This window comes from Misgurnus anguillicaudatus, chromosome 9, assembly GCF_027580225.2.
Source record: "Misgurnus anguillicaudatus chromosome 9, ASM2758022v2, whole genome shotgun sequence".
NCBI classification, from domain to species: Eukaryota; Metazoa; Chordata; class Actinopteri; order Cypriniformes; family Cobitidae; genus Misgurnus; species Misgurnus anguillicaudatus.
The window spans coordinates 23,613,022-23,638,284 of NC_073345.2; the positions used below are offsets into that span (position 1 = coordinate 23,613,022).

The following is a 25,263-nucleotide window of genomic DNA, read 5'->3' on the forward strand; positions in this document are numbered from 1 at the left end:
TTCTAATCCATTTGTTGTAACATTGTCAACGAAAAGAGCGAAATTGATTAATATGACAATCGTGCGTCAAAAGAAAACGTCACGCTAGGTGTTCGGCTTCATGCGGCGCATTGGGCGCAAATAATCGAATATGACAATAAAGTGCCGCGAGAGCGATTTGATTTTTCTACTTTCAAATCGCTCGTGAGGGAATTTGATGTCATAAACTGATCTGTCTGCGCAGTCCTGCGTGAATGCGAACACACCCAGATCCGCCGATGCTTCCACATGGTGCAGAACGCTAGCGCTTGAAAAATGTCCCTCTCGGTTCACGGTTGTGTTCAGCGCATGCTCAGTCGTTGCCAGTGCCACATTACCGCCTGAGTCTGCGGTAGAGAGGCACTCATCCACCATTGAATTCAGTGCTATCATTAACACATTGCATGATCATAACCGAGTGTCGTACGATTAATAAAGTAATAATTATCCAGACCCAATCTCCGGTTGACCCCAGAAGACGAAAGCAGCTTATATTTCTTCATCAGGTGCCGCAGGTGAGCGATTTTGTCGCTGCTTTTGTTGTCTGAATGTATGGACAGATGAGGCATGTGTGCCAAGAAAAGCGATTAATCAGTCTGCAATCTTTGTATTCTATAGAGGTTACCAAAGCTACCGCAGCAAAACTTTAAAACAAGATAAATATGGGTAAATCACACGTTGCACGCATCATAGTGTAACGTTGCATATCTATCGTTTTCCGAGGCCTTGTGTCTAGATAGCCGAGCAGCTAACATGCTAATAGTTAACAGTCTATCAATGTGGTGCAGTTTTGTTTATACTATCTAATATACATGTTTAAGTTTTAGTGTTTGTCCATGTGATCCCTGTGTGTCGTGATTGTCGTTAGGTAAACGTCTCGTTGTCTGGGGTCTTGTCATTTATGGTGTAAAAAGTCAGTTTTGTCAATTTACCAGACGTCTGAATAATATCAAACCTGCTGTTTCAAAATGTCAGTGTTGCTGTTGTTGTATCGCCTCCTTAATAACAAAATAAATAACAAAAAGAAGGTTTAGGTGCTTTAGCACGTGCACTTTGTGTTTACATACAGTGTACAGTTGTGTTGGCAAGTTCACAGGAATGTAGCCGAATTTAGTGTTAAAAAATAAAAAACATGAAAAAAATAATTTAGAATGTCTGACACCCAAATGATAAAAGACTGTAGTATACTTTTGTTTTTCTTACTATTTTTATAAGTAAAATAGTAAAATCTTTGATTCTAAAGTATTTTTAACCTTACCACAGTAAATATTGAAATATACTTCAGTATTTATTACACTATAGTTAACACTACATAATACAGTAGTAGCATAGGTTAATGAAGTGTAGTAATTACTATGAAATGCTACACTATACAACAGTTTACTCCATTTTACTACAGAAAATACTCAATACCAGTATTTTTATGTAAGCATAACAGATATTAAGGTATATTACAAGAGACAAACATCTTCAGAAGTGTAAATTATTGCATTTTACATAAACAATGCTAACAAAAATTATTCATAAAATTTAGGAGAGCTTTGATTTGTGTTCGATATCAGATCACTTGACCTAAGCTCTTCACCAGGTGTGCATTTTTCTGACTAGAAGTTATACAAAGTCTAACCGGTTCATCTTCATTTAACAGCTGGGTTAACGTTGAACTTGGTTCTGTAAACCCATTCTCACCAGCTTGGTCACCATGGCAACTGAGGAGAAGAAACCAGACACGGAGGCTACTAAAACACAGCCAGCATCAGCTGCCTCTGCCAGTCAGAGTAAGGTAAAGAAACGCATGTTGATGACCCATATTCCTATATTTCTACATTTAGATTTAAATGCAATGGCCTGGTTTCACAGATGAGGCTTAGCTAAAGCTAGGACTGGGCCTTTGTTAAATTAAGATGTTTAAGCACCTTTTATAAACATGCCTTAGAAAAGGATGATACTGGTGTGCATCTTGAGACAATCAATGCCGCTGGCATATTTTAAATTCAGATTTGGAATACTTTTAAATAGTGCTGCCTAACGATTAGTCGCGACTAATTATTTGCAGAATAAAAGTTTTTTTTACATAACATATGTGGGTGTACTGTGTATAATAATTATGTGTAAATACACACACACACACACACACACACACACATGTATATAATTAAGAAACATTTGCATGTGTATATACATGTTTATATTTATATATAATTTATATTATATCTTTTTTTCTTAAAATTATACATGTATGTGTGTGTATTTATATATACATTATTATTATACACAGTGCACACACATATATTATGTAAACAAAAACTTTTATTCTGCAAATGATTAGTCGTGACTAATCGTGAGGCAGCACTACTTTTAAACTGTTTCCGCAAGTTGATTTTTTTCTGTGGGTTAAAGATTGAAGGATTTTGTTGATTTAGTTATTGGTATTTGTGCTCTCAATAGGCTTTGGGATGCTTTTGGGCTAGTTTTGAATGTCCATTGGGCTGGTTTTGAAATGCGAATCTGACAACCCTGGCTATGCGCTTTGTTCAGACATTTGGTTAATGTTGTATAGAATGTACATGTAAACAAATATTTTAATCAGATTGCAATGTTTAGGGTATATGTAAACTATTCTCGTAACCTGCAAGCGGATTAAATTCAGTCGGATTGACACAATTTTGTATATGTAAACATAGCCTATGTTGTCTCAGATGTTGTCCCATCCTGTGGCACTACTATAACTTTTCTATGTGTTTTGAGGGATGGGTTGCTAAAACCTACACAACACCTTTAAACTGGAAGCATCTGTCTTAGAGATGGTTTAGCAAAGGCGGCTATCACTTGCTATCAATTTTTTTTGTTTTCATTGCATTGCACTATAGTAGAATATCTATCAATATAGAATTTGGTTATGAGATAACTCCGTTTTTTTATTTTTGTCAAAACATTTTTATCATTATGTTATTATGTTTTTATTGCATTTTATTGTGCTACTTAGCTGTATTTTTTAGTGATGGAGGCTTAAATCAAAACAAACCAACTGCAGTTTGATTGATATTAATTGGAATGCATCAAAAAACAAGATTTTTTTTCAAGATTTTCTTGTTTTGGAACCAAACTATTCATATTATTCCTATTTTTGCATGGTATATACCAGCTTTATATTTAGGGTATTTTTTGCAGTAATATACCTAATCATATTGTTGTATTTAATGAGGATTTTTTTTCTCACTCTGATGTAGTCAGCACCTGTGAAGCCAAACTACACCTTGAAATTCACATTGGCCGGTCATACAAAAGCAGTCTCATCTGTCAAGTTCAGTCCAAGTGGAGAGTGGCTTGCCAGCTCATGTAAGTACCTATATTAAATACATTTTTCATTTTTTCACTTGTGCAGTGCATTCAAGCCATATGACTTATTATTATAATTATTATTTTATTTTTTACAGTATGTGTATTGCCTGTGAATCAAACCTATGACCTTAAGTTGCTAGCTCAATGCTCTTCTAGTTGTAGGGATTCTAATACAACGCTTAGTACTAGTACTAATATAATGTAGAATCAGGGGCGTCGGACTGGGGGTAAAACCAGTACTTATTACCAGGGCCCCAAGGGGAGAGAGGGCCCTTGAAAGTCTGGAATATATTTTATTTTACCTGAATATTTTCATTTCTTAATTTAATTTTATAATGTCAAATGAAATGTAAAGTTAGTGTATTTGCTGAATAACTGTTTGAATATATTTTGTATAAGTAAAAACTATGTAAAGTCTCACGGTCCCACCCCTTCCTAATGCACCAAATGGTTTAGTCCATCTGCACGCGCATTTTGTTTGTAGTTGTGCGTCTGGTAGAGCGCAAACTTCTGCGTGCGGTTGAAATGTCTTTGTCAAAGAAAGCTAAATTGGGCCACCAAAACAAAAAGAAAAGACAGTAGAAGAAAAAAACAAACTTCCTACTATACTACTTCGCTACATTTTTTAAATCATATCCGTTACTGAGTAAAGAATATTTTTAAAAAATGCAAGGTAATCGCGGATGAATGATGATTGATTGATGGGCGGGGAACGCGCTAAACTCACAAAAAGAACCATGGAGACGGACGAGACAGGCACGCGCTAATGCAGACCCTCAATTTCTTATGAAAGAAACCTCTGGCCATATTTAAGCGACCACTTTCCTCTGACGTGAAGCGAGTGTTTCATTCCTATGTAAGGTAGGATTTATGCTTATGAGAACGGAATTGTGGACCGGGGTTTTATCGCTCATTTGCACGACGCGTTTTTAATACCATGCGCATTATCTTCCGATGTCAATCAGCTTTGCATCAAGTCAACCACAACTTAAAGGGATACTTCACCGATTTAGCATTCAGCTTTGTATCTGTAGAAACCCGGCAGTATTACTGAATGACCATGTTTCCCTCCCTCATTTCCCCCTGAGAGGAGAGATATCTGCATTTTGGTTCTGCAAAAAAGTCCTCCGATGATGTAATATGACGATTTTGCAGATATCTCTCCTCTCAGGGGGAAATGATGGAGGGAAACATGGTCATTCAGTAATACTGCCGGGTTTCTACAGATACAAAGCTGAATGCTAAATCGGTGAAGTATCCCTTTAAGAACGTCCTTGAGAATGCGCAGGTCATTAGACATTGGAGAGAGAGAGAGAGAAATAAGAATAAAGGTCTTATATCAGGTACCCAGGTCAGGGAAGTTAGATAAAAGACAATAAGGATGAAAGTATATAGCCATGCACTCATCTCATGATATGCTCATTTAAACTATATAACAATGTTACCAGCAATACATCAATTACAACCTTACTATAGTGATTGTATTTACTAGCTGCTGACCTCATATTATTTTTGCTTTAAAAGTGCATACTCACCTGTAAAAATCATTAAACTATTCCATAAATGTTTCTTAGTTATATAAAAGCTTTTACTTTATTAACTTTTTGCTATTGCACTTTAATTGTAAATATATTCCTACAATTAAAAACAACTAGTTTGAAATGTATATTCCCTTGTCGTTTTTGAACTATACTAGAATTCTCCACCTCTTCCCGCTGTAAAAAAGAAACTTTTACTCTAAGTAAAGTTAAAGTGACTTACTTTTTACTTTTACTTGAGTAGATTTTTAGACAAGTAACTTTACTTTTCCTACTTAAGTAAAATATTATTAAAGTAACTTTTCTTTTACTTAAGTAGAATATTCTATTACTCTACACCTCTGGCTAAACTGTTTGAATTTTCCTGGCTGCGATTGTTAGTGCTAAAATGAACCGAGACAACCACTTGAAAAAGCAGAATATACACTTTCAGATGATAATTTGGTCATAGACTACATGGCATGCAAATTGAGTTGAAAGACTAAATAAATAAACTGTATACTAACAGCTGTTTGCATACAAAACAATAGCCTAATTTGAAAAAATGTTTAATTTTAAATGAATAGGCTAATAGTATGCAAGCAATAGCATTTGTTTCATTTTGCCTTTTTTCCAGATAAAATGACTAGTGATACATGTTTTGTTCGTCTTTTAATATTAATGGAGCTTTTTGTTAATGTACAAAACTAAAATGGCTTATTTAAGATTTAATTTATGCCTTAAAGTAATAAAGCATAATAAAAATAAATGTTCTAAAATTTAATGTCTTGTTACTTCAGCAAAATAAAATATGTCTGAATCAAGTCTTGTTTGGTTATCATACAGTTTGTTCATGTAGTGATAAGAAAACTATATGGAAAAATGGGGGGCCCATCAGGACTGCCTATGCATAGGGCCCGGGACCTTGTGCTACGCCCCTGTGTAGAATAGACTCGGCATTACTTCTCATAGCCAGATGATTCAATGAAACATTATTTTTTTGTTCATTCTTTCTGCTGTTCAGCTGCTGATAAATTGATCAAAATATGGGGAGCATATGATGGAAAATTTGAGAAGACCATATCTGGACACAAACTTGTGAGTTCATTACATAATTGATTTCAAAGCAAAGTGGTTTTTGCTTTTAAAGTTGACTGAATTGACCTGGTTTTGTCTCACCTGCAGGGTATTTCAGATGTTGCCTGGTCCTCTGATTCGAACCTCCTTGTCTCAGCATCTGATGACAAAACCCTGAAGATCTGGGACGTGAGCTCTGTAAGTCAGATTTTTACTAACAGTTTGTTGTGTACAGAATACTAGGGGTGTGACGGATCACAAAACTCACTGTTCAGATCACATTGCTGTTTTTGAGGCATGGATCGGATCATTTTTCGGATCAGCAAAAAAATGGGTGGGAAAAATCTAATAAGAACAAATAAAGAAATTACAAACATTTATAAGAAAGTTAAGTAAGGTCTAAAATTAGCATTAGGTACAGAAATTGAGTCAAATAAATAATAATCTTAATAATAATAGTTTTTGTTGTATAAATTAAAAATAATTATTATTTTTTAGAGCTACAAAAGTGATTTTCTTTTTGTCTTGGGTTGTTTGATTAACATTAATGACACAGACTTAAGTAGGTTAATTGAGGTTACTGTCTCTTTAAGATAAGCACAGACCTGGTTTTTGCCTCTAATCTACACTTGACATAAACAAATGCTTTAGAAAAAGACTACTGTGGAGATCATTTTGTTTGTATGTGTCCTCTCAAGAACAGAAAGATTTTGTGTTCGCTTGCTTTTTGAAACGCGTCTTTCCGTGTATACACTTTTGAGTGCATTTAAACACGCACGCACACACAGACGGAGGGCGAATTCTGACTGAAGTTGGACCGGACACATTCAATCGCATGTGTGTCCTTTTTGCAGTTAAATAGCTTAAAATCACTTGTGTGATAACAGTTGCAAGCCTTTGAAAAACGTGCAAATGATAAATTCCCCTATTTAAATTCGTATTAATCCATTAATCCCATGCGAGACGAACCGTGGGTCGTGATCCGTACGGATCAACTGCGATCTGGCACACCACTACAGGATACAATTTACAGAAAAAAATCATAAAAGCTGATGGCAGGATGGTGGTTTACACTGACTGAGGTTTTCACTGACTTGTTTATCTTGATGTGCTTTACCAGGGGAAATGCTTAAAAACATTAAAGGGACACAGCAACTATGTCTTCTGCTGCAATTTTAACCCTCAATCCAATCTCATCGTGTCTGGATCTGTAAGTCTGGTTCAATTTTGCTAATTATTTCAAATGAATTTATTCAGGCACACATAAATATGAATGGTTGATTATGTTCACGGCAGTTTGATGAAAGCGTGCGGATTTGGGACGTTAAAACAGGGAAATGCCTGAAGACCTTACCAGCACATTCTGACCCCGTCTCTGCTGTGAGTGACCCTTACTTTAGCCAATTACAAAAACATGTAACAAGTTTTATTCATCACAGTGAGTTTTTTTTATTTTTTATTGTAGGTTCATTTTAATAGAGACGGTTCATTGATTGTGTCCAGCAGTTATGATGGCCTTTGGTAAGCACAGTTGGCTGCAAGTCAGTTGTTTTAAAGTAGATAAAGGTGTTAAAAATATACTAACATTCTTATTTGACTTTTGAACAGTCGTATCTGGGATACAGCATCAGGCCAGTGCCTTAAAACACTCATCGGTAAGTCTGCCAAATACCTACAAAACCCACTGTTCGGAAAAAATTATAAATCTGATGTTCTTCAGCAAACTCAAACATGACAGCCAACCAAATAACAATAACTGTGCTTGTTTCTTAGATGATGATAATCCTCCCGTGTCATTTGTGAAGTTTTCCCCCAATGGCAAATACATCTTGGCTGCCACTCTGGACAAGTGAGTCTATATACTATGAAAGATTATTCAAAAACATGATTTCAATTCTTCAAAGGCCTTCAAAATAATTTGTGCATTTTGGTTTTAGCACTTTGAAGCTTTGGGACTACAGCAAAGGAAAGGTTAGGAGTATTTCGGTTTAAAATACCTTTTTATTAAACGACAACATGTCTTGATTGGTCTGAAATAACACTTCTTTCTGTTCAGTGCTTGAAAACATACACCGGTCATAAAAACGAGAAGTACTGCATATTCGCCAATTTCTCTGTCACTGGTGGAAAGGTATGTAAGCCTTAAACTGCAAACTACAGTAATTATAGATATATACATAATAAATAAGTGATGTATTTTTTCTTTCTTAGTGGATTGTCTCGGGTTCAGAGGACAACATGGTTTATATCTGGAACCTTCAGACCAAGGAGATCGTACAGAAATTACAGGGGCATACAGGTAAAGGCATAGTTGAAGAGGCTAGACTTAAAGGGGACTTATCATGAAATGTGACTTTTCATGTTTGGGAGCTATAATTGGATCCCTGGTGCTTCTATCAAACTAGAAAATGTAAAAAAACAGTACTTTAGTTTTGGAAAACCAATCTCTGCAAGCATGTGAAAAAATAGGTATTTGAAATTTGTTTCCCCTTGTGATGTCAGAAGGGGATAATACCGCCCTTTAATCTGCATTATCCAACCACGGCATTAGCCCTGCGTTCCAGTTTGTTTTTTTATGACCTCATCTCGCTCACTTGGATGCACGTCATTGCTTACAATGTACGAGTGCTGACTACTGCTGAAACACTTGAAGTAGGTTCAAATGGATCGTCCTAAGCCCTTGATCACATGGAAAGTTGAGACCGCCCCCTCAATCATTTGAACTGTGCAAAGCGCGAGCTGCTAAAGTGACGTCACAATCGTGTTGCTTTGTATACTTGTGTACATATGAAGGGTCTGTCCATATAAACTTCATTCATCCACTTGACAAAGTGGAACTCACTTCAAAATGGCGACAGGGATTTCCTCGAGGGGAAGTGTTTAGGGAAGATCTAAAACTGGAGTGGAACGCAGCCTTAGTGCAGAGATTAACACATGTGCATGTAAAAGGACACACCCAAAAACGGCACATTTTTGCTCACACCTACAAAGTGGCAATTTTCACATGCTATAATTAATTATCTCTAGTGTATTTTGAGCTAAAACTTCACATATGTACGCTGGGGACACCAAAATTTATTTGACATCTTAAAAAAGTCTTGTGAAATCAAATGTCCCCTTTGAAGGGATTTTTCACCCAAAATTAAAAATTTTACTCACCCATAAACCTGTATGGATTTCTTTGTTCAACTGAACACAAGGAAGATATTTTGAGCAATGTTTGTATTGGAGCACCATTGACTTCAACAGAATTTTTTCTACTATGGTGCTTTTGCTTCCTGCTTGATTACAAACACCCACATGCTGTTCTAAACCTGTATTGGGCTGTTGATACCTGATATTAAGATGCGTTTCGGATCACAAGTGGACGAGAAAGACACATTTACGTTTACGCCTGGTATTTTAATCCGCCTCTTTTGTCCTGATAACTTTGAGGGAGTGATTTGTGGGCGAAAACCTCTGCTTTTGTTTAAACGCGAGCATACAATGAGGAAAATAAGTATTTGAACACCCTGCCATTTTGCAAGTTCTCCCACTCATGGAAATCATAGAGAGGTATGAAATAATCATCGTAGGTGCATGTCCACTGTCAGAGACATAATCTAAAACAAATCCAGAAATCACAAGGTATGATTTATTTGTATGATACAGCTGCAAATAAGTATTTAAACACCTGAGAAAATCAATGTTAATATTTGGTACAGTAGCCTTACAGAGGTCAAACATTTCCTGTAGTTTTTCACCAGGTTTGCTCCTCCACACAGATCTTCTCTAGATCAGTCAGGTTTCTGGCCTGTCGCTGAGAAACACAGAGTTTGAGCTCCCTTCAAAGATTCTCTATTGGGTTTAGGTCTGGAGACTGGCTAGGCCACGCCATAACCTTGATATGCTTCTTACAGAGCCACTCCTTGGTTATCCTGGCTGTGTGCTTTGTGTCATTGTCATGTTGGAAGACCCAGCCTCGACCCATCTTCAATGCTCTTACTGAGGGATGGAAGTTGTTCCCCTAAACCTTGCAATACATGGCCCCGGTCATCCTCTCCTTAATACAGTGCAGTCACCCTGTCCCCCAAAGCATGATGCTACCACCCCCCTGCTTCACAGTAGGGATGGTGTTCTTCGTATGGTACTCATCATTCTTCTTCCTCCAAACACGTTTAGTGGAATTATGACCAAAAAGTTCGATTTTGGTCTCATCTGACAACATGCCTTTCTCCCATGACTCCTCTGGATCATCCAAATGGTCATTGGCAAACTTAAGACGGGCCTGGACATGTGCTGGTTTAAGCAGGGGAACCTTCCGTGCCATGCATGATTTCAAACCATGAAGTATTAGTGTAGTACCAACAGTAACCTTGAAACGGTGGTCCCAGCTCTTTTCAGGTCATTGACCAGCTCCTCCCGTGTAGTTCTGGGCTGATTTCTCACCTTTATTAGGATCATTGAGGCTGTTTACACTTAGCATTAACATGCATTTTCGTCGATCGGATCACAAGTGGACGACGTTAATGCCAGGTGTAACGGTGTTCAAAACGTTTTGAGCTCGTCCACTTTCGACCACTTTCAACCACATCCCGAGGTAGTCGAAACCACTTTCGATCGGATCGCTTTGGACTTGCGGAGCGCACATGTGGTTAAATGTGTTCGAACAGCCACACGCGACCACCTTCTCTCCGCCCATTTATCTAATCTGAGGTATTAAACACAAGTTTTACGTCTTTTTTTTTACTTCTGGCATGAACATACGGTGAACAGCGCTATTTTTAGCCTTTCATTGATAAACCTAAATCGGTTGATCTCTGTAGTTTCGTGAAAGCGCGTGAAAGTTGCGCGATCCTATTTCATCAATTGCGCTGAATATTCAGAGAAAGCTCTAACATATACATGTACAAAACACTGTGCAGCATGTTTACTTGCTAAACAAGCAGTGGACTGACATAATATTAGTTCGCGTCCATATAAACTCATAATTACTCTCGCTCGCGTTTGAATGACAGCAGAGAGACTCGCCCACCGTCTCACAGACCACCCCCTCATAGTATTCAGGACAGAAGCAGTCAAAAGTGGACAAAAGAGACGGATTTAAATACCAGGTGTAAACATAATGTGTCTCTCTCGTCCACTTGTGATCCGATCGATGAAAACACATCTTAATATTAAGTGTAAACAGCCCCATTGAGACCCCACGAGGTGAGATCTTGCATGGAGCCTCAGATTGACAGTCATGTTTAGCTTCTTCCATTTTCTAATGATTGCTCCAACAGTGGACCTTTTTTCACCAAGCTGCTTGGCAATTTCCCCGTAGCCCTTTCCAGCCTTGTGGAGGTGTACAATTTTGTCTGTAGTGTCTTTGGACAGCTCTTTGGTCTTGGCCATGTTAGTAGTAGGATTCTTTTTGGTTGTATGGGGTGGACAGGTGTCTTTATGCAGCTAACGACCTCAAACAGGTGCATCTAATTTAGGATAATAAATGAAGTGGAAGTGGACATTTTAAAGGCAGAGTCTTTGAGGGTCAAAATTCTACCTGATCGACAGGTGTTCAAATACCTATTTGCAGCTGTATCATACAAATAAATAGTTAAAAAAAATCATACATTGTGATTTCTGGATTTTTTTTTTAGATTATGTCTCTCACAGTGGACATGCACTTACGATGACAATTTCAGACCCCTCCATGATTTCTAATTGGGAGAACTTGCAAAATAGCAGGGTGTTCAAATACTTATTTTCCTCAATGTAATTTTCACATGCTTGCAAAATGAAGTGAGAGCAGCTGCTGTAGTTATATCAATGCCGTAATCGCATTAAACACTGTGGGTTTGTGCTAGAAGTCATGTTAACTTTGTGCTTGGTACATTACACATTAGATAAAAGGTAGAGAGTAAGCAGTCTTTTGTGGCTTCTCGAACACATTTGACCACATGCGTGTCTACAACACTAAAGCATCCGGTCGAATGCGTTTTTGACTACTTCCGAATGCGGTGGAAAGTGGACGAGCTCATAACGTTTCACACCCCTTTTACACCTGTATTATGCGTTTTCCACTTGTGATCGACTAAAATGGATCTTAAACCAGGTGTAAACAAGCTTTATGAGTTTCTTTATTCGGTTGAACACAAATTAAGATATTTGAGAAATGATAAGCACGCAGTTGATGGTACCTATTGACTTCCAAACTATTCGTTTTTTTTCTACTATAGAAATTAAAAGGTACCATCAACTGCGTCGCAATTTGTGTTTTAAAAATAAAGAAACTCATACAGGTTTGGTTGAGCAAATCATGACACAATTTTCATTTTTGGGTGAACTATCCTTTTAAACAGCTTAAAGCAGTACCTTATTCTTAGGCACATATTGCAACAGCAGGTCTAATGTCGTGTTATATAAACATAATCTTATCTCTTTATATCTAGATGTGGTGATTTCGACCGCCTGCCACCCTACAGAGAACATCATTGCATCGGCAGCACTAGAAAACGACAAAACCATCAAACTATGGAAGAGCGATTGCTAAGCCCCAAGCTTATTTTACTTTATTATTTTGTTATTTTTTTAATTTTGTACCGTTCATTTCGTGGGGGGAAGAGACTTTTGTTTTTCAGTTGAAAAGTCACGCTAGGCTGATCATCAAGGCTTGGCAGAAGGACTTGCGAGAAGCTCCCCACCCAGAGATATCCTCTCTAACACAGCATCCCTCCTCTTCAGCTCGTGCACTAAACCAATCTCTCTTTTCTCTGCCTTACTGCAAGCTCTCTCATATATCAGTTTAAACCAGCAGCTCCACTTTTCACATCCAGAAGACACCAAGTCGCATACGTCTAGGCAGCTTTGTTTGAACACAAACTTGTTATGAAAAGAGCTTTTCTGTCTGTTTTGTGAATGACATCATTCTGCATCTGATGGTGATTTGTACGAATCCTAAAGCTAGCACGGGCACATTTAAGTGGCCATTTTAAGAAGTGTTAAACATTTTTAAGCCTGTACTACCTTGTAGCATTCAACAGTTAACGTGATACATGGTTACCTTGACTTATCAATGTCAAATCAGACTTTCACACATGAAATGCTTTGTTGTTTGGCAGAGGGATGTGTTTGAAACGCTGCCACTCAACTTGATTTCACACATATATCTTTACATTGCGATTTATTGTGTTACAGTTGCAAAGCTAGATGTTAAACGTTATGGTTTTCTGTGCCCTGTAGGCAGTGTTAACAATAAAAGTTTTTTTGTTTTGGAGTTAAGGACATGATGGATGCAGAAAGTAGATTAGAAAACTCTGAAAGCTCTGTTTGAGTAAATATAACTCATTATATTTCCTCTGCTCAGTTTTGGTGCTTATGAAGAAATACAACTACGTCTGGGATTGAATAGCGGTTTGTTCAAAACTTAAAAAACCAAAACATTTTGGTCTGTTTTCAATAAAAAGGAAAGGTTACTGTTTTATAAAACAATCACACTGTAATTTTACAGACTAAACATTTGGAGTCAATGGTACAGGAATGAACTTATGAATTGGTACAAGTTATCATCACATTGCTTGTTCTCAATAAAACATGCAATCTTTGCCAGTTTGTGCTTTGAACTAAATATGCCATAACCCTTCAATTTTGTGACCAAATGCAGAGTTGGATGCGCTATCGAGCCTTGAGATGTTTTCTGTATCTTACATATTTGTACATATTTGCAGCTTCTCTGTTCTTGGATCTGTTTACTTCTATTCTGTGGTGGTCTTAACTGTGTCTCAAGTAGCTGATAGTACAGTAAGAGTGTTTTATTTTCCTGCTCGAAGTGGACGACGGGTCGACGCGGACCCATCCTCAGTACCGGATTCTGTTTCTGGCTGGTTTTTCAGTGCACTGCAGTGATAAGGGCTGCATGAGGAATTGTATCTGTATTGCATTTAGTCACTTTGGACTTGACCTGTGACTCAATAAAGATTTTTTTACCTGTATCGGTGCAATGTCATCACTTTAAAAATGCCATGCAACTTGCACACCAAATATCATGTGTAGTTGATATCAAACTATTGCTGGAAAAATAAATATTGTATTGATCAGAACATTTGAATGAAATGGCAGTAGTCCATTCGGACAAAAAAAGTGGTCACTTAGGCCATAGGAAATCTTTGGCCCTTTAAACAGTTCTGATGTATGATCATTTGTATTTTTTGTAGTCATAAGCAATAATGCAAAGTAAACATTTGAGATCCTCTGTTCTTTTTTATTTTTATGAAATGTTTTGTATTGTCATGGTTAATTTCATTACAGTATATAAGATGAAAGAAAGGGATAAGAGATTTATTTTCGCCTGGATTTGGCCTACCCAATTTCAAAAGCTTCCCATACCCACATGCAGAGGTTTACATACAAAAGTTTGGTATAATTTTACAGGAACCCCGTTGAAATTTCATGAAACGCTGTTGAAAGTGCTAAACACAAAAATAAAAGGCGCTTTTTTATGTTTTGTTTTTTTTCAAAAGTCTGTATTTGAAAGTGTATAACTCTGGACCTGAGTGGTAACAAAACCTGCAGACAGTTTTGTTTGATTCCAGCAATTGTCACCTTACAGCGGAAAAAAATACAGATTTTTTTTCTATATCATAATCTATGCAAAAGTTATTCTATTCCAACTTAAGGGAGGAATAATACTCTTTTTTTTTATTCAATTTCCGCCTAAAAACATTTGAAGTGTCCCCATAACCACATCCAGTGGAATAAATGCAATTTCTTTATATCATTTTACAGAAAACCATTGAAGTTACATAAAAAGCTGCTGTTTGTGACAAATATTGTTATTTATGTTGTTTTTCATATGATGAAATGCCACATTTTCTTTTTTTATGCTGTAAACACCGTCTTTTAAAGTGAATAACTCTGGTTCTGTGTGCTCTAACAGACTGCAGACAGTTCTGGTTGTTAGCAGCAGCAGACAGTAAACACCCAAAAAAAGAATGATCTCTTTAGCATGTCGAATTCAAAAGTTATTCTTATTTTACTGAAGGGTGTGGAAATACATTTTTCATATAAAAATACTTTTTTGTTTTGCACATATAATAAATAGCAAGGGATTATTCATGCACACAACCAAAGAAAATGCTGTGAATGGACTCATTTTTTAGAGTAGGACCTAAGAGAAAAGATGGTGTATCATTTGTGGCTATATGTGCTATCTGAGGCAGTTCACACTCAAGTTTCACATACGTTTACAGAAGACCATTTTGTACCTCATTATTCATTCGACGATTGTTGGATATCCAAAAATAACGCTGTAGCCTTATTCCTGAGAGTGAGAGCTTTCATTTGATATGACTTGCCCATGTTTGTCATACTTGAAAAATATGAAATATGTGAATTTTAAATGATATAAAAAATATGGGGGTGTAAATAACTTTCTTACAGTAAAATATATCTCAAAGTGATGCATATCTGCAGAAAGTAGATTCTAAGCTTTCAAACAGTATCTCATTTGTGGTACTGGGTCCATGAAAGACCATTAAACATTAAAGGAATATTTTATATTAAGTCATAATAATTAATTTTGGACCCGGTACAGGGTCCACAGAGTTAAACTGTTTAAGATTGGCATGTTTTATATGTTTTATGAGTGTGTATAACATTTTTTGGTTACACTTTACAATAAGGTTGCATTTGTTAACATTAGTGCACTATTCCTAACATGACTTACAACGAACAATATCATTTTTTAGCATTTATTAATCTTTGTTAAAGGGATAGTTCGGGCAAAAATGAAAATGACCCCATAATTGACTCAACCTGAAGCCATCCGTGTGACATACAGTATTGTTCAAAATAATAGCAGTACAATGTGACTAACCAGAATAATCAAGGTTTTTAGTATATTTTTTATTGCTACGTGGCAAACAAGTTACCAGTAGGTTCAGTAGATTCTCAGAAAACAAATGAGACCCAGCATTCATGATATGCACGCTCTTAAGGCTGTGCAATTGGGCAATTAGTTGAATTAGTTGAAAGGGGTGTGTTCAAAAAAATAGCAGTGTGGCATTCAATCACTGAGGTCATCAATTTTGTGAAGAAACAGGTGTGAATCAGGTGGCCCCTATTTAAGGATGAAGCCAACACATGTTGAACATGCATTTGAAAGCTGAGGAAAATGGGTCGTTCAAGACATTGTTCAGAAGAACAGCGTACTTTGATTAAAAAGTTGATTGGAGAGGGGAAAACCTATAAAGAGGTGCAAAAAATGATAGGCTGTTCAGCTAAAATGATCTCCAATGCCTTAAAATGGAGAGCAAAACCAGAGAGACGTGGAAGAAAACGGAAGACAACCATCAAAATGGATAGAAGAATAACCAGAATGGCAAAGGCTCAGCCAATGATCACCTCCAGGATGATCAAAGACAGTCTGGAGTTACCTGTAAGTACTGTGACAGTTAGAAGACGTCTGTGTGAAGCTAATCTATTTTCAAGAATCCCCCGCAAAGTCCCTCTGTTAAAAAAAGGCATGTGCAGAAGAGGTTACAATTTGCCAAAGAACACATCAACTGGCCTAAAGAGAAATGGAGGAACATTTTGTGGACTGATGAGAGTAAAATTTTTCATTTTGGGTCCAAGGGCCACAGGCAGTTTGTGAGACGACCCCCAAACTCTGAATTCAAGCCACAGTACACAGTGAAGCATGGAGGTGCAAGCATCATGATATGGGCATGTTTCTCCTACTATGGTGTTGGGCCTACCAGGGATCATGGATCAGTTTGCATATGTTAAAATACTTGAAGAGGTCATGTTGCCCTATGCTGAAGAGGACATGCCCTTGAAATGGTTGTTTCAACAAGACAATGACCCAAAACACACTAGTAAACGGGCAAAGTCTTGGTTCCAAACCAACAAAATTAATGTTATTGAGTGGCCAGCCCAATCTCCAGACCTTAATCCAATTGAGAACTTGTGGGGTGATATCAAAAATGCTGTTTCTGAAGCAAAACCAAGAAATGTGAATGAATTGTGGAATGTTGTTAAAGAATCATGGAGTGGAATAACAGCTGAGAGGTGCCACAAGTTGGTTGACTCCATGCCACACAGATGTCAAGCAGTTTTAAAAAACTGTGGTCATACAACTAAATATTAGTTTAGTGATTCACAGGATTGCTAAATCCCAGAAAAAAAAATCTTTGTACAAAATAGTTTTGAGTTTGTACAGTCAAAGGTAGACACTGCTATTTTTTTGAACACACCCCTTTCAACTAGTTGCCCAATTGCACAGCCTTGGGAGCGTTTATGTCATGGGTGCTGGGTCTTGTTTGTTTTCTGAGAATCTACTGAACCTACTGGTAACTTGTTTGCCACGTAGCAATAAAAAATATACTAAAAACCTTGATTATTCTGGTTAGTCACATTGTACTGCTATTATTTTGAACAATACTGTATGTCCATCGTTTTCATACGAGCACATGATATTACATATTTGAAATATACATATTTAAATATGAAATATACATATTTAAAACTTTACAAACAAAAATAACTAGCTAAGCCATCTTGGACTCCTCCATATTCAGGAGAGAGTATAATTTCACACACTTTGACATATAACGAATGCGGAGCGTTGTTTTGCTCCCTGCTCTGTTCCTCTGCTCTCCGCATATGAAAAGTGCGTACTCTTGATACTCTCTCCATGTGGCTTCAGGGTGAGTAAATCATAGGGTAATTTTCATTTTTGGCCAAACTATCCCTTTAATGTTAGTTAAAGGTTCAGTGTGTAGATTTTTAGCGGCATCTAGCAGCAAGACTGTGAATTGCAACCAACGGCTCAGTCCACGAATTCATCAAGGCATGTCCAAATCCGTCTCCTGAGATACCTTCATTGTCCTGTCCCACAATTCTATGCATAGGTGTGGACGGAGAATGCGATTGGTCGAGATGGGAAAATAAAATGGAGGCCAATGAAATGCAGGGGCACACATTTTATGTAAATAAAGTTATATTTTCACTTTATTAGCAAATTAGCATTGTAGTTTTCAAATATGGAATTAGTTATCACAAAATGCACTCTCTGTTTATATTTCAAACAGAATTCCATTACGCTGCCTATGAAGGCTGTCCGAATGCGTTTCTTGGATGTCATTCTCAATGTCAAGAATACTTCTTTGGCAGGACTGGTCCTTCCAAGTTACTTCCTTCAGAGGCAAGGCGAGGTTCCTCTTTAGCATTCGGTGAACACATGAATGGCACAGGCTAGCAAGTGTACGTCATTAAGTCAGTGAAAAGGTGTGCTTTCGGCGCTGCGCACATAGGATTGTGGGTGATTTGAGAGCACGAAGAGCGCGAAGGCTACACATATGCATCCTTTCCTGTTTATGGGATATTTTTAGAACAAAGGACTCAGTCCTTGGGTGAAATTCCGAGGATACTTCCTTGACATTGAGAAACACCTACTGCCTTATTACTGACCCCAGAAATTAAAAGAGTGATTACAAAAAATATATATATTTTAATGATAAAAATTATATACATTTTTTGTTTACTTCCTATCTATATATTAATGCTGTGTTTTGGGAGATATGAAGTACTTTTGTACCTGTTTACCACAAAATTCCTCAACTACACCATTAGCTTGTCTGTAAAATATCCCATTTTTGTGAAAAACTCACATAAATTATGATCTAAATTTGATTTAAATTGTTTTTAGATATTGATCTAGATGTTATGTGTTGAATTAGGCCCTTTGGTGTTTAGAAAAAAACAGTTTTATGGTTACATTTTAGGAAATAAATCATTTCGACCAGCAGATGCCCATAGAGACCCATTCATTATACTGTAAGTGGCCAACTGCTCACATCACTATATTGATACATTTTGTGAATTTATGTTTATATAAACATTAGAAAGGACATTAAAAATAAATATTATATTCAAAGAGTAGAATTTTTGTAGTTTTTGATGCATTTTGAAATGTCTGTTTTTACAAAATGCATCAAAAACTTTTTGACTGAATGTAGAACAGAACACATTTCTGTGTCAAAATGACCCAAATAATGGGTTGTTTTAACATGGTTGATTAACAATAACCCAGCAGTTGGGTTAAAACAACCCATTATTTGGGTCATTTTAACCCAGAAATGTGTTCTGTCCTATTACACAACCCTGGGTTAAAAACAACACAATATTTTTTAGAGTGTCTGTGTCTCTGTGTGTGTGCATGTTTGTGACTTTGTCTTTTTGTGTGTGTAAGTTTTACTGTGTCTTTGTGTGTTTGTATGTGCGCGCATGTGTGTGCACACACCTGTGTGAGTATTTTACATCTTTCATGCACTCTGTGGCAGTCATGCTTTTCTGTGTTTGTGTGTGTGTGTGTGTGTGTGTGTAATTGAGCATGTCTTTTCTATATTGCATTTGTGCTCTAGTACCAGGCCTACCTTTCTGTGTTAAAATTTTCTGATTTATTCTGGATGCATTGATTTTTTTGGACAAATAAAAAGATTTTTTTTTGCATTTCCCATTCATTTCAATTGGGGTCATTTATAACCCCAAAGGGACTATTTAAGTAACATTTTTTACACCTCTTTTGAAGGACCGAATCAAGCCCACTTTTTTATATGAATCTTGACAGAAAAGTCACAAAATCTTATTCCACTGAGATGAAGGGAACCATGTTTTTAAACTAAAGAAAAGTGGCTTGGGGGTAGGATTAAATATGTATTGGTAAATGCTAATTTTACCATGAACTAAAATTAATAAATGCTGTAGAGTTAAGGGCACCTGATGATAAGGATACATTTATGCTGATTCACTCGTGCAAAATACTTGACTTTAATGGCATTAACTAATATTGCATATTTCGGTAACACTTTACAATAAGGTTCATTAGACAAGATTTTAATAAAGTATTAGTAATTGTTGAAATTAACATTAACAAAGATTAGTAAATGCAGTATAAGTGCAGTTCATTATTAGTTCATGTTAACTAATGTAGCTAACTAATGTTAACTAATGAACCTTATTGTAAAGTGTTACCCATATTTCTTGTAATAAAAACTTTTGCAATTGTTTACATGTCACTGAATATGTAAATATGCTGTTCTTGTTGCATTGACACAGTGGATAACCAGCAGATGTCCTCAACACGCTGCTTTTCACGTAACATTGAATCTAGTTTTTGTAATCTAACATTAATATCTTTTTGGTGTAGTCAATGTAGTAGGCATAAAGCATTCCCTACTGAAGAATCTAGCTAAGACCATAAGCTGGTAGCTGGATTTAGCTGGTTTAAGGTGGCAGTAGCTGGTCTAAGCTGGTCCTTCCAGCCTGGCAAAGCTGGTCAAGCTGGTGAATCAACTGGTCACCCAGCCTGACCAGCTTAGTCCAGCTTAAAAAGTGACCAACACACAGCTACATCAGCAAAAACAGCTAAAACCAAATTGGGAGACCAGTTAAAACCAGCTCACCAGCTTATGCGTCTTAGCTGAATTTTTCAGTAGGGTTACGTAGTCAATTTCACAGCAACTGTTGTGGTGTGAACTCTGCTATTCTCTTTAATATAAAACAATTTTCAAAACTTTATTTTTATAGTTATTTTAACTAACTATAGCTTATGCTGGTCTTAGCTGGATTTTTCAGTAGGGAATGCATTAACTGATGTTAAAAATACAAAAATATATTTAATTTGTGTAACTTGCATTAAAAAAATGATCACCTGACAACGTTTAAATATAAAGTTTCAGTACATACAGTAATGAATTTTCATTTTTGACTTTATTTTTTTTTAATTTGCATGAAAGACAAAACATCAAAGAACAACTCACAAAGAACAGATGACTTTTTAAAAATAGATAAAATATGATGAGAGGACAATTGCATCTCTTTGAGATGGCAAAAGAAAGAAATAAGGCAAGTACAGGTGAAAGTGAAGCTACAAACTTCACTTTAAAATGCTCTGATTTGTATTTTCCCCCGTTTCAAATCAACATTTACACAATGTATACAACAGCCCACAGAAAGAAGAGAATAAAAGGGAAATAAAAGCAAGGGATAAAATTACATTTGTACAAAAATAGATTTTTCCTATCATTTTCTCAACGTTTTCTGTTTGTGTGACGAATAAAGCTGTGATTGTGTCAGGGTTAAAGTTCACTACTTGGTTTAGCTACAGGCTTCCTCAGCTTTTCCACCAATCAGGATCTTGCAAAGATAAACGATTATTCAATTAAGGAGCTGGTGAAGGATCTTTTCTAAGGACTTGAAACCGCTGGTATAGTTAAACATTTTCAGTTTGTTTTTGCAAGACTGAATACAAAAGTTTCAGCGAACGAAAAACATCTGTGAATCTAACAGTGCAATCAGGTCTGGGTTTAGTCAATTTAAGCAAAACACTCGGCTCCCTCTTTGCTAACATCGTCTGAAAAACATTTAAAAGAACAAATTCATATACTTTCATATTAGGAAATATACACACATTTACATATAGACAAAATAGAGCTTTATGTCATAAAGCATTTGTGTATGCATTAATTCTATCTAAAATCTCTCGTCAATTTGAAAGTTTCTTCATTATTAACTTTACAAACCTGCATATGGCTTCAAAATACCTGTGATACTCGCCTATTAAAAGCCTGACAAAGCCAATTCAATTATTTTGTCATGCGAAAGAAACGAGGGCAGTGAGGTACGAGATGATTTAAGAATTGAACACACCCATTGTTTTAAGCATTTAAATCGTGCTATTGCTGAAGAGCGTTTGTGAGACTGCACTCAAACATAAACGAACACGGATAACATCACGTAAAAGTGCCATTTCTCTCATTAAATACTTGTATAAAATTCAAGTAATGTTGCAGTGCTGCATCTCCACCACTAGGGGGAAGTATCAGCTCTCCCATTGCCTCACTATAATTCCATACTTTACACTCCTCTCTCTATCTGTACGTCTATTATCTCTACCGACCGCTGTCTGGTATTATGACTGGACACCCAGATCAGGTCCTGATTTATTTTTACCGGGGTCCGGGACGCTGCTTGCTCGTATACGCACATTCAAAACCAAGTCTGGCTGTCCAGTTCGTAAAAACGTCGACCTTTGGACAGTCTTTGGGAAAAAATGCTAGATGCATAGATAAGCAGCAGCTTACAGAAAGAAAGAAAACGCTAAGGATGGCAAATTACAGACCCCCCCAAAAAACACATTTTACAAAATTACATTTACAATAATAAAAACTCTCGCTGCTGGTCTCCTTGCCAAAAGAAAGCGTGCGGACCTATTTCGCCAGCCCAAAGTAAAACTCCCTCAAAAACACAACCGCAATGCAGTTTGAGACTTGATGAGGATTAAGTGCTTCGAAACAAAGAACATCGTAATAATGCACAAAAGCTTGACTGCTTGGTGGATGAGCGACACGACGGATATACCATAGTAAAAGTAAGTATGAGAGAGGTAACTGCACGTTTTGAAAAAAAAAATCTTTGAAAAATACAGAATACTGAGCTAGTTTACAAAACTTGAGGTGAACTGGTATACAGACAACACACATGTGTAGGTGACGTATAGTTGATGATTCAGCATCACTTTGACACAGCGATGCTCCGGGTATCCCTGCAACAGGCAGATTTGATTTTTAAATGTTCAGAGTGCACAACGTGAACTTTTATCCTTAACTCCAGACGTGTGGGCAGCTCAGGTCGGACTCATCGGATGCTGAAACCTGAGTGGTTATTCCTTATCCTGCAGATTGCCGAGTTGAAAGCATCCGGTCTGTAACTTTGCTGCTTGCAAACGTCCTGATACTTTCATCCAGTAATTACAAATTCAGGGACTCTCTTGAGGGATAACGGCGACTGCAGCAGGATCTCAATAGCATCCCAGAATTTGTGTGGCTCCCACCGTGTGTCAGAAACACAATGCTTGTGTTAAAACCCGAATCTTTATCCATTAAATCCATCCATATGCAAACCGTCTCTGTAGGAGCTGGCCCTAACCAGCGCTAAATGCTGAATAAAAGTCACGAGGCAGAATAAGACTCATGCACGATCCTGCCATTGCCCTCCAGACAATAACTGTCCAATGAAGCGCTGCAACTTAACCTAATCTATTCAGTTTCTCTTTTCACATCATTTACCCACTTAAGATTTTAATACACCCGTGTCCACAGTTGTCTGTGGGCTTGAAGTCCGCCGTCATCTTTTTTGTATGTTTTATATATATATATATATTTATATCTTTATACAAGGTATAAAACAGACCCATTGATGCCATGACCGCATTTGAAACGCTGAGTCAAAAGTGGATTCGAAAAAGTCAATCCCGCAGCCTGCTGGCAAATGGTGTCAAGTGATCAGTTTCTGGGGGATGGTGGGGATGAACGGACCCTCATTACCCCCGTAACAAGAGGGCGTTATTTCATTATGTCATTTGGTGGGGCGCCTCTAGCATCTCCATGAGGAAGGTGTCAATGGGCGTATCCCCTATAAGTTTAAAGAAGAACAAGTGCTCTAGACACTTCAGTCCGATTGAGCGCAGGGCCGGGAGCCGCAGCAAAAGCTTGGCGAACCTGCAGACACAAAAACAAAAGACATTAGTATGCACAAAGGCAAGGTCGAAATATACACATATATATATATATATATATATATATATATATTTTTTTTTTTAAGCAGTCTAGACAGAGGATTGATAACCCTTTTATGTGACTACTTGAAGTGACTGACAGCTGAGACAGTCAGACTACCCTTTAAATCAAGTTTAAAAGTTCCTGTACAAAAAGTATCAAACAGAGCAAAAAATATAGTATAATCTCATGTTATCTAATAAAGACGTTTCTTTGGACGCACGTGCGCTGTCGCGGTTATTCCGGTTTCTGTTTGTTTAATAGTCTGACTAGTGGCTAAAATGAAATCTGGAACAAATACTTTGTCAAAAATAACAAATGTTTTGGTTTCCTAAAGACGGTGATCATGGATCACCGCTATGTGAAGGGAGGTTTTGCAGCAGATTTGTAGTTAACATTGTATACATTATAGTACACATTTAACATAACAACGTTAGCTTGGTGTCGTTTTTTATACACTTTAGCTATGAAATATAACTAATGTAATCTACTTGTTGTTTATTTTGCTTGTTCTCAGAAATAAACTACTCTAAAAGGACTTTGTTGTTATTGATTCTTAGCTGAGTTTACCGGAAGTTATGTGTGTTCCACGAAAGCCGTTTGTTTATGTTGTTACTGCTGAAACTGTCTATAGTAAAATCGAATCTAAAATAATCTATAGTATAATCTTAAAAATAAGAGTATAACTAGAGCTGACCGATATATCGGCAGGCTGATGTTATGTATATTCCAAACTATCGGTATCGGCATTCATAATGGCCGATAAATGAATATTAAAATAAAAAACAGACCAAACAGCCTTCAACCATGTCATGAGTGTTGCCGTTGTATAGTTTGTCCACCAGAGGGCACTCTACAACCTCCCTGTTGACAACACTTGTGTATAACGAGTCACACATCCTGCAACCTGCTGATCCAGTCAGAGTCAGGCAGAGAGAACAACGGTTAAGTGAGTTCATGGTGAGTTGGTCACGAGACAATAAAAGAAACAAGTTTCTTTTTAAAATGCATTATCATATTATTTGAGTTAAAACTCATAAATAACTACAAATAACTAATGTTAGGGAAATCTGTTAATGTTTTGTTGCGTGTTTCTGAAATAAATAAGTAAATAAAAAATATCAGCCGATATATCGGAACATCGAATTTTAAAAACATTTGTATCAGTATCGGCCTTCAAAATCCTTTATCAGTCAGGCTCTAAGTATAACCTCATGTAATCCAATGTAATCTAATGTAATCAAATCTACTATAGCACTTATAGGTGCAGTGTGTAACTTTTAGAAGAATCCCTTGACAATATAATCTACATAACTATATTATCAGTGGTGTATAAAGACCTTTTATAATGAACCATTATGTTTTTATTACCTTAAAATTAGTCGTTTTTATCTAAATATACACAGAGGGTCCCCTTACATAGAAGTCACAGAGTACAAAGTACAGAAGCCCTTAATGGACAAACTTTGTTTACTAAGTTGTCTCTGATGATGACGTGTTTGTCCCGTGGTGGCTACCGTAGCTTCTCTGTGCATTTCAAAACGAGGGATGAGCCGTGACTGAGCCGTTGATTGCAATTTGAAAACTCACCACTAGATGCCGCTATAAATCACACACTGCACCTTTAACATAGTATTAAATCTACTATTATACAATTGTATAATCTAATCAATGAGATCATAATCTTACATAATATATTATAATCTCATGTAATCCAATGTAATCTAATATAG

At 36.8% G+C, this 25,263-nt stretch overlaps 2 protein-coding genes across 4 annotated transcripts in view; one reads left to right on the forward strand and one right to left on the reverse strand.

Annotated features, from left to right (window-relative positions):
- The first annotated feature begins 299 nt into the window (after nucleotides 1–299).
- On the forward strand, nucleotides 300–13,906 carry wdr5 (WD repeat domain 5). Of its 2 annotated transcripts, none has more exons than XM_055180517.2 (14): nucleotides 300–533; nucleotides 1,711–1,801; nucleotides 3,249–3,357; nucleotides 5,902–5,975; nucleotides 6,063–6,152; nucleotides 7,075–7,164; nucleotides 7,251–7,334; nucleotides 7,420–7,475; nucleotides 7,563–7,609; nucleotides 7,728–7,803; nucleotides 7,892–7,925; nucleotides 8,011–8,085; nucleotides 8,166–8,253; nucleotides 12,368–13,906. In XM_055180517.2, exons 2-14 carry the CDS (start codon nucleotides 1,721–1,723, stop codon nucleotides 12,466–12,468), a joined length of 1,005 nt encoding a protein of 334 aa, XP_055036492.1. In that variant the 5' UTR covers nucleotides 300–533; nucleotides 1,711–1,720; the 3' UTR covers nucleotides 12,469–13,906. The 2 variants fall into 2 exon arrangements, with proteins under 2 accessions (XP_055036492.1, XP_073727434.1); XM_073871333.1 differs by having other exon boundaries at nucleotides 302–533; nucleotides 1,667–1,801.
- A 6,759-nt stretch (nucleotides 13,907–20,665) lies between these two features.
- Nucleotides 20,666–25,263, reverse strand: part of rxraa (retinoid X receptor, alpha a) — a 203,957-nt gene continuing 199,359 nt past the window's right edge. For both annotated transcript variants that reach the window (XM_055179410.2, XM_055179409.2), the window contains exon 12: nucleotides 20,666–23,473. In XM_055179410.2, coding sequence (XP_055035385.2) covers nucleotides 23,326–23,473 — 148 coding nt within the window. In that variant the 3' untranslated portion in view covers nucleotides 20,666–23,325. The remainder of the gene's footprint in view (nucleotides 23,474–25,263) is intronic.

What these genes read in the sequence shown, in the direction of transcription:
- wdr5 (XM_055180517.2), top strand. Translation starts at nt 1,721, where the DNA reads ATGGCAACTGAGGAGAAGAAACCAGACACGGAGGCTACTAAAACACAG. An exon ending in AGAGTGGCTTGCCAGCTCAT is followed by an intron (nt 3,358 to 5,901) that starts GTAAGTACCTAT and finishes TCTGCTGTTCAG; the next exon opens with CTGCTGATAAATTGATCAAA. An exon ending in TTGGCTGCCACTCTGGACAA is followed by an intron (nt 7,804 to 7,891) that starts GTGAGTCTATAT and finishes TTTTGGTTTTAG; the next exon opens with CACTTTGAAGCTTTGGGACT.